Source organism: Coffea arabica, chromosome 2e, assembly GCF_036785885.1.
Source record: "Coffea arabica cultivar ET-39 chromosome 2e, Coffea Arabica ET-39 HiFi, whole genome shotgun sequence".
NCBI lineage: Eukaryota > Viridiplantae > Streptophyta > Magnoliopsida > Gentianales > Rubiaceae > Coffea > Coffea arabica.
The window spans coordinates 24,192,160-24,200,135 of NC_092313.1; the positions used below are offsets into that span (position 1 = coordinate 24,192,160).

Genomic DNA, 7,976 nt, shown 5'->3' on the forward strand with positions numbered 1-7,976 from the left:
GTTGCTACATCATCAGAATTTATTTTGCTCAACACAAGTGCACTACCTTATGTTGGAATTCTATACATCATTGTTACATTTGCAGGATATCCAAGATAATAGCAAAAGTCAGATACAATTGCTTTATTCACTCTCATGGCAATGACACCTTCAAAACTTTCCATGCTACCCCCCAAATATTGCTCTACGGGTTCTTTAACATATACACCCCCATGATAGATTTTCAAAGTAAAAAATTCAACCTCTTGTCCTGCATTTTTTTAAACCACAAAAAAGACTTATTTAATAACAACATCCAGGTGTGTTATAACCATAAAAATCTGATCTGGGACCACATCAGAACATTCAAGTGTGCTGTTGTTTTCCTACTACTTTGTCTCACTTTTTAGAATATGAAAACAACAGCACACTACATTTTAGAACTACAGGGACCATATCACCATTAAAAAAATTAAGCTTTAAATATAGCATATTTCACCATTCCCAGATCTGCCTATGACCCACGCAGAAGACATTTTTAAAAAAACACGTCAACTCCACAATGTACCATATTCCACTAATTAATCGCCCACATGCTTAACACTGTCATTAAACAGAGAAGAAAATGTTCGACTACTTCAGCCCCACAGACAACGACAAAGTACAAACACATTAGCTTTAACATTTTGATGAAAAGGCTAAACTAACATGCAGTTGCTCAAACATCAAACAAGCATAGCAGAAAATGTTCAGCTAAGTAAGATCTGGTTAAAGCTTACTGGATAGTGTTGCTGCAACTGCTTCCTTTTCACCATCCTTGTCGCCATCGACACCTTCCTTCATCGAAGACACGGATCTGCTCATCTTCTGTTGGCAATCACATTTTCTTACATTTTGATCAGAATGCCTAATTCCTATGAGCTCTGAAGAAGTCGATTTGCAGGGGTTTCTTTTGCTTATCGTGACAGAGCTGCCATTTTAGTAAAGGTGTTTAGACAATTATACCTGTCATTCCAATTATACCCCTGGTCCGCCGTGAAAAATACATAAAATGTGGTGGCGCCGCCCAAAAAGTCCTACATTGGACTCGAAAAAATTGTTTGAGGATTAAATTGGTGAAAAAAAACCGTGAAGGACTAAATTGGTTTAAGTGAAAAAGTTTAGGAACCAAATTGGTGATTTCCCCTCAATAAAATTTAAACATAGTAGCCCATTGACCCGAACCCGATTTCTTCTAGCTTCGGAGCAGAAAACGCAAGCAGCAAACAGACCCTTATGCTACCTAAAACCCTTTTCTTCCTTCCCCCTCCTCGTCAAGCCCTGTCGAAGTCTTTCCGGACTGAGCCCCTCCGGTACCGTGGTATGCTTATTTCCTCTCCGCTATCTTGTCCTTCTCCTTCAACCCATACCTTTCAGTCATTTAAGTTTTTTTGCCCCTTTCTGAAGAAGATTGCATTTTGGATTAACATTTGGAGTGACCCATAAAAAATTTGAGCTTGAATAATACTATTATTGATTAACCCTAGTAAAGGGTTTTGGGAGTATGTAGGATTTAGGGGGCGAGACAGTTTTAAGATGAGATACAAATGAAGGCTTTTTTTTTTTTTTTCCCAATAAAGTGATATGTGCATCTTTTGTCACCGACCCAAATTTGTAACTTTTTTGTTACTTCTTCACAGTATAATAGTTATCTAATTATGGGGTTGTCATCAGGATTTGGGCTTTGCTCTGTTTAGTAAAATTGGGAAATTTTTATTGTATAATCTTCCTTTCTTGACTGCTGTCATTAGCTGAATATTAGTTGATTTTAGTGGGAGTGCATTGCTAAGTGACAGAGTATTTTCATTTGACGCATTTACTCTTTATTCGCTTTTTTCTCTCTTGTTGACTGTGTTTTTACACAACCTTTGTTTGATTTTAGTGTAGAAAGAGAAACTGTTTTTGACTTAGGATTTAGTCATTGCAATACTTATGCACTTGTAATTAGGTTGATCCAACAGAAATTAGGATCAAGCTGATGTAATAGGATTAGAATTTGGTCCATGCTGTATCCTTTAGAGTGTATTAGAACAGCAAAACCGTCTCTTTCTAACAATGTCGAACTGGAAGTTGAAACGGCATCTTTTTCTCTAGCATACCACCGTACAGAGAGGATTCCTATTGAGCATGTTGGACTTGTATTTTTGCAAATTAACAGGATGTTATATGCTTAGGATGCTATATGATGTGTTGCTATCTGTATATCTTCGTACCGTTGTCTGTTGCAGATCTTGATTGCGGATGTATTATGGATCCTGAATGGATTTAATTGACATTTTTCCAATCGATTTTGTTGTGTTTCTCTGCAACTGGTTCCTTGTATCCATGATTTTCAATGCAAGAACTTGAGCATTTTCATTTTTCTTAGGCTTGATGTTCGCTTGTAGTTTTACCACTCATGAGTATGTTTTGGTCTATTTTTAATTCGTCTGAACAAGCTCCTTTTTGGCACCAGGTTTTTCTTTCTCTTTCAGTTAGAAGTATGATGAACATTACTGGATCCCTGTTTAGGAGGTTGACCATCAGAGAAGTAATCACCAGTACTCCTGTCTACAGTTCTGCAACTGGTAAAATTTTTACCTTACTTGTGAGTGGTTAGGTTTAACACTATCTCAAATATTGATACGTGCAATGGAGATTAGAAATGATTAATGCGTATAAAAATTGTAGATGCATCTGGAGACGGCTTAAGCTTGGTATTCAGGCGATGGGCTACCAAAAAGACTGCTGGATCAACCAAGAATGGGCGAGACTCTAAACCCAAAAATCTCGGTGTGAAGAAATTTGGTGGAGAGGTCAGATCACTTTGTTTGACTTATATGCCTGAAATGCTAGTTGTACATAGCCTCATGATTCATTCATAATTCTAATTGGAACCTTTTGATAATGGCAGAGGGTGATCCCGGGAAATATCATTGTTCGACAACGGGGAACCCGTTTCCATCCTGGTGATTACGTTGGAATGGGGAAAGATCACACGCTTTTTGCTTTAAAAGAAGGATGTGTTAAGTTTGAACGACATAAACTGACTGGACGTAAGTGGGTGCATGTTGAGCCCAAGGAGGGTCATGAAATTCACCCGGTTTACTCAAGTGGTGCAGCTCCTAAGATGAAGACAACTGCTTAGGTTTATCTTATCACCTTAACTGAAGCTGTATAATTTACAGTATTGGTTTTAGTTGATTTTGTTTGATGAGCTCAAAATGTCGAGATTTGATGCTTCCAGAAAGTTTCCATGTTTTCTAGTGCCTTTTTCATTTGAGTCCAAGTTTGGCTGCTTAGATTTCCAGGTCTATCTGGAGAAAGATTTTGTTGGATAGAAATAAATTCTTGAGGGAAATTAATAGGTTCTTTTAGCAGAAAATGGCAACCGAAACATATGATTGTGAACAGGGATCAGTAAGTTTACGAAATCACATATTAACATAATTTTTAAGTGAGTTTGCATATTAGTACCATGTTGTTCAGCAATAAATCCTTCCTGCAAAGTCTCAGTTTTCTTTATTCCATAAGCCTAGAGCCAGAGTTTCATCCCAAAGGAAAAGGCAAGGCTGGAAACCCTTGAGCTGGTTTCATTTGGGCAATTCGTGGTCTCGAGATTATTGGGATTTGATCTCTAGTAACTATCAGCCCACCCAAGAAGACAGTGCCAGCCTAGTTAGCCCCTTGACAATGTTGCCTGCAACCTTATCGCTTCAGCACCTTGAACACGCGAAACAAGCAAACAAGAGTAGCTTACCTTGCAAAAGCATTGTCACTAGCAAAAATGTTTAGAACTCTAAAAGCGGCAGGATGAAATCAATTGAATGCTTTAAGATGCAATCAGCATGTGCAAGTAATCGTCAATGAAGCACAGCTTCATTCCATAGTTATTAAACAGAAAAAACATGGGACGAGCCCAAAATACAGGATAATACCACTGTCCTGATGCCATCTTCTCAATGTTACAAAAGCCAAATGTATCCCAGATACAAACAAGCAATCAACTCAGTCAAGCGAAGAAACGGAAGAATAGGAAGAAATTGCCTAAAGAAAATGAGTTTTTGTACGATAGCATGTCAAACTTCTTAGAAGCAGCGTAATTATTAGACTTGTCATTGCGTTCTGTCAGAAAAAAGTACAAAGAACATGTATACGTAAAATCTTCTGTTGGAGACCAGCATTAGGAATGGATGACACGGAACAAGCCAATGCTCTCACAACTGTCAATTCGTCCGGGCCATTCTGTATAAAGCGTCTGGTTGATTTAAAACAGACAATAATGCTTGTATCACTCTGATGAAGATTGAACAGAGGCTGCTCCCACGTTTACATATAAAGGCAAAGGAGAAACATTTAGTCGCAAACATTAGGTGCATGTCCTAGTCCTCCACCCCATAAGGAAGAAGCGCAGCAGCAACGATCCTTCCTTCTTCATTCAAAATATTATATGTTGATGCAGCATTTCTCTGCCATATGAGGAACATAAGAACCTAGAAAAATTAATGCCAGAAAAACACAAGTGCAGAAGAGAAGCAAAAATCGACAACAAATGCTTCACCAAAATTTGCTGTCTAAGAATAACTACTGCCGGTTCAAGTCGATTGAGATACACAAAAGGCTAAGTCATCAAGATATAAGCCAAGTCTCTATGTCCACAGACAGCGCTTCTATGCATGTTACAGATATTAAGACATCAAGGAAGCACAAAACTCATACTGGAAGGCACTGTAGAATGCAAGCAAAACATCCAGATACAATCTTGTTAAAAGATGTAGATATAAACACATGAAATCTGCAAGGGTGCTGGTTGTATGAATGAACATTTGAAGAAATTCATGAGTTATAATGAGTTCGCATTAAGCCTGTTGTATAATCTTTATCAATCATCGATTAAATTCATCTGCATTTAAGTTTACAAATGGTAATTTACCATCCGTAAGAAAACCAATGCAGTACACTTACCGAATCAATTGCTTCAAGTTTCATGCCAGTAGACCGAATAAATTGCCGAAGGTCAGGACTTACTGGCTGGATATGCCTCCCACAACCAAGAATTAAGATTTCTGATATCATCAGCAGATATAGAAATTAACAACTGAATGAAAAAAGCTTATTGCAAAAAAGTGATTCACTGAAACTAATTTACTACTACTACTTCAACAGGTTCACATCTGTCAAAAGGTTCACCAAATCTGTCAAAAGCTGCACACAGGACACTAGTGTGTAAATCTTGTTTCCAGTTCAGAACTAGTACACGAGCTGATCAAAGATTAAAAAAAAAAAAAAAAAAAAAAAAAAAACCCCAACATTAAAATATATTTATGGTTTGTAATAATGAGTGCACGCTTTGTTCAATGTCAATAGAAGGAAAGGGCTATAGGCCCACTGAAAGATTTCAGGAAAACCATCTTTCAGGAAAACCAAAACTATGCCCAAAAAAAAAAAATCTACAAAGCAAAAGTGAGAACCAGGTTTGCTTTGCCAGGTATAAACAGCGGGACTACAGAAGTGCAGTTGAAAATCAACAATCATGTGGATAAATAACTAGACACTTGCAAAGGAGGAGAAAATCTCATTAAAAGAACAGTCAATGACCATGTTGCTACTAAAAAATGCTTTCGCTTTTCAACTTCTCACCTGGTATTGGTCGCATAGTCTTGAAGACAGATAAGCTGCACCAAACAAAGAAACATCATGTAAATATATCAAACCCAAAAACAAAATCTTAACTTTCTTAATAAGCGAAAAGATGGACTTCAGTGAACTAAGTCTCAAGCATCAAAGCTCAAAAAGCTGTGGGCTTATTCATACTGACGATGAAATAGCTTCCCTATCTTTTTGAAATTCAACAAGAAACCTGAACAAATAGTTTTCCTATGTCTTCAAAATTCAACAAAAAACCTGAACATACGATCTGCCACCGCCAAGCTTAGCAGGTAGATCTGCCTCACTTTCAATGAAATCATTATTCCTACCAAAATTCTCTTCCCCCCCCCCCCCTCAAAAAAACCCAAAGAAACTCACAGCTGCCCTGCACCTATAAATCTAACATCTGCTGTCATCTCAATTCTCAAATTGAGAAATTTTGAGAAAAGGAACTGCCAGCAAATGAAGACATGCAACTTCAATATCTAGACTTGGTAGCTTTAACTGAGACCAAAAAACACAAAATATTCTGCAGTCAGCATCTTATTGTCCTAATCGAACACGATTTCATTTTGGGTGGAAATCAAATTTCAACCCCCCCCCCCCCTTCCTCCTTTTCCAAACCCCCACCAAAAAATGTCATGACAAATATGGAAGATTTTGAAAGTACCTTTCAGCATTGACCTCTGAGAATTGTTTGGGACTCCAAGACATTAGCAGGTTACCAATACAAAGCAAGCTACCTTCATAGTTAACCCCATTAACAATAAACCCTGTATCAGTAAACCTAAAAACCAAAAAAAGAAAAAGAAAAACCAGAGTAAGAAATCATATTTAGCATATTAGTTTAGACCGTTTCACTATCGAAATCATCAAATGAAATTAGAAATCCAGAATTCAATAAACCTTCATATTTTTGGTGACAAGTATCCAATCACAAGAAAACAGAAAATACTATTCTCTGCGTTGTGAACTCGAACATTATTCCCGGTAAAAGCAGCAACGGAAAAACCTCATTCACTCTCCAGTTCAAATTTTCCAGCTTAATTCTTACTAACTGCTCCCAAAAAATATTTTTTTCTAAAAAGAAACCATTCCCTTTTGAAAAGCACAACTTAATAAAAAGGAGAAAAGAAGAGCCTTAATTTAATCAAAACAACTGAACTCAAAAACATATCATACGTCCAAAAACGGTATGCTGCGTATTACACATGATTGATTATGTAACTTGAGGTTGTAACGAAACATTAAAAAAAAATACTAAATCAAACAGAAAATAAAACCTGACACAGCTAACTCTGTGAGAAAGAGAGAAATTTCAGAAAATCAAATTCAAATTAAACAATGAAGTAGAAAAGTACACAAGTAATGATATGAAAATAGTAATAATTACTGTTGGAAGCGTAATTGATCTTCGGGGACATTGTCGATAAGGTTGATTTGATCGTAGAGAGAAAAAGCTCGTCTGAGCGAAGGCAATCGCTGGTGTTGCTGGGCGGCAGCTATCATTCCGATTCCAATTCCCATATTATTATTAGGTTTCAAACAACTCTCGTCCTTTCTTAGGGCTCGCATTAGGGTCGGCAGCGTCGCCACCACTCTCCGTCTCACAGCCATTTCTTCTCTCTCTCTCTCTTCTGTTTCTCTGTTAATTTGGTATCAGTGGATGATGATTATTTTTAGTGGGTCAGTTTTTGTTTAATGGTTTAATTACATTTATCTCCTCCAGGGTCTGATCAATTTACCAAATAATCCCCGTAGTTTGATCAATGTGCTTGAAGTCTTTAACCCCTTCTCAAATGACGCCCACTGTACTCTAATACCTTTTCGGCATCTTGAAGCACTAATCTTTTTACAAATCTAATTTTTAGGCTTAAATGAAAATTAACCCCCCTTAATTAGAGGCACTTAATAATTACCTCATGTACTTTCATGTCTCTAATCTTTCTTATTTCTTTATTGTTATAGCTGTTAACGAGCCGAGTCGAGCTCGAGTATGTGATAATCGAGCTCGACTCGAACCCCTAATCGAGCTCGAGTATGTGATAATCGAGCTCGACTCGAACCCCTAATCGAGCCAGCTCGAGCTCGCTCGATTAGTAATTCGAGCTTCACAAACTATTCAAGATCGACTCGATGTGCTTGGTAGAAAACTCGAGCCCAAGTTCAAAATCGAGTCGAGCTTATCGAGCTCAAGCTCAAGTTTGTTGAGTCTGTAGAGTATCAAATACACAATAAAAATGACGTTAATACCCCTACTATTCGAGCAGTTTCGAGTTCAAACTCGAGCCTGTAGAGTATCAAATATATAATGAAATGACACTAATACC

At 37.4% G+C, this 7,976-nt stretch overlaps 2 protein-coding genes across 2 annotated transcripts; one reads left to right on the forward strand and one right to left on the reverse strand.

Annotated features, from left to right (window-relative positions):
• The first annotated feature begins 1,209 nt into the window (after positions 1-1,209).
• LOC113732081 (uncharacterized) lies at positions 1,210-3,286 on the forward strand. Its single transcript, XM_027257684.2, has 4 exons — positions 1,210-1,339; positions 2,474-2,585; positions 2,689-2,813; positions 2,912-3,286. Exons 2-4 carry the CDS (start codon positions 2,501-2,503, stop codon positions 3,143-3,145), a joined length of 444 nt encoding a protein of 147 aa, XP_027113485.1. The 5' UTR covers positions 1,210-1,339; positions 2,474-2,500; the 3' UTR covers positions 3,146-3,286.
• Positions 3,287-3,848: 562 nt separating this feature from the next.
• On the reverse strand, positions 3,849-7,324 carry LOC113732082 (uncharacterized). Its single transcript, XM_027257687.2, has 5 exons — positions 7,040-7,324; positions 6,317-6,433; positions 5,638-5,672; positions 4,963-5,063; positions 3,849-4,466 (listed from the first exon to the last, which is right to left on the reverse strand). Exons 1-5 carry the CDS (start codon positions 7,261-7,263, stop codon positions 4,380-4,382), a joined length of 564 nt encoding a protein of 187 aa, XP_027113488.1. The 5' UTR covers positions 7,264-7,324; the 3' UTR covers positions 3,849-4,379.
• Positions 7,325-7,976: the final 652 nt, after the last annotated feature.

Coding starts and splice junctions, on each gene's coding strand:
- LOC113732081 (XM_027257684.2), top strand. CDS start 2,501: ATGATGAACATTACTGGATCCCTGTTTAGGAGGTTGACCATCAGAGAA. Junction 2,586..2,688: donor TGTCTACAGTTCTGCAACTG/GTAAAATTTTTA, acceptor TAAAAATTGTAG/ATGCATCTGGAGACGGCTTA. Junction 2,814..2,911: donor TGAAGAAATTTGGTGGAGAG/GTCAGATCACTT, acceptor TGATAATGGCAG/AGGGTGATCCCGGGAAATAT.
- LOC113732082 (XM_027257687.2), bottom strand. CDS start 7,263: ATGGCTGTGAGACGGAGAGTGGTGGCGACGCTGCCGACCCTAATGCGA. Junction 6,434..7,039: donor GATCAATTACGCTTCCAACA/GTAATTATTACT, acceptor TTTGGTTTTTAG/GTTTACTGATACAGGGTTTA. Junction 5,673..6,316: donor TCAGAGGTCAATGCTGAAAG/GTACTTTCAAAA, acceptor TGTTTGGTGCAG/CTTATCTGTCTTCAAGACTA.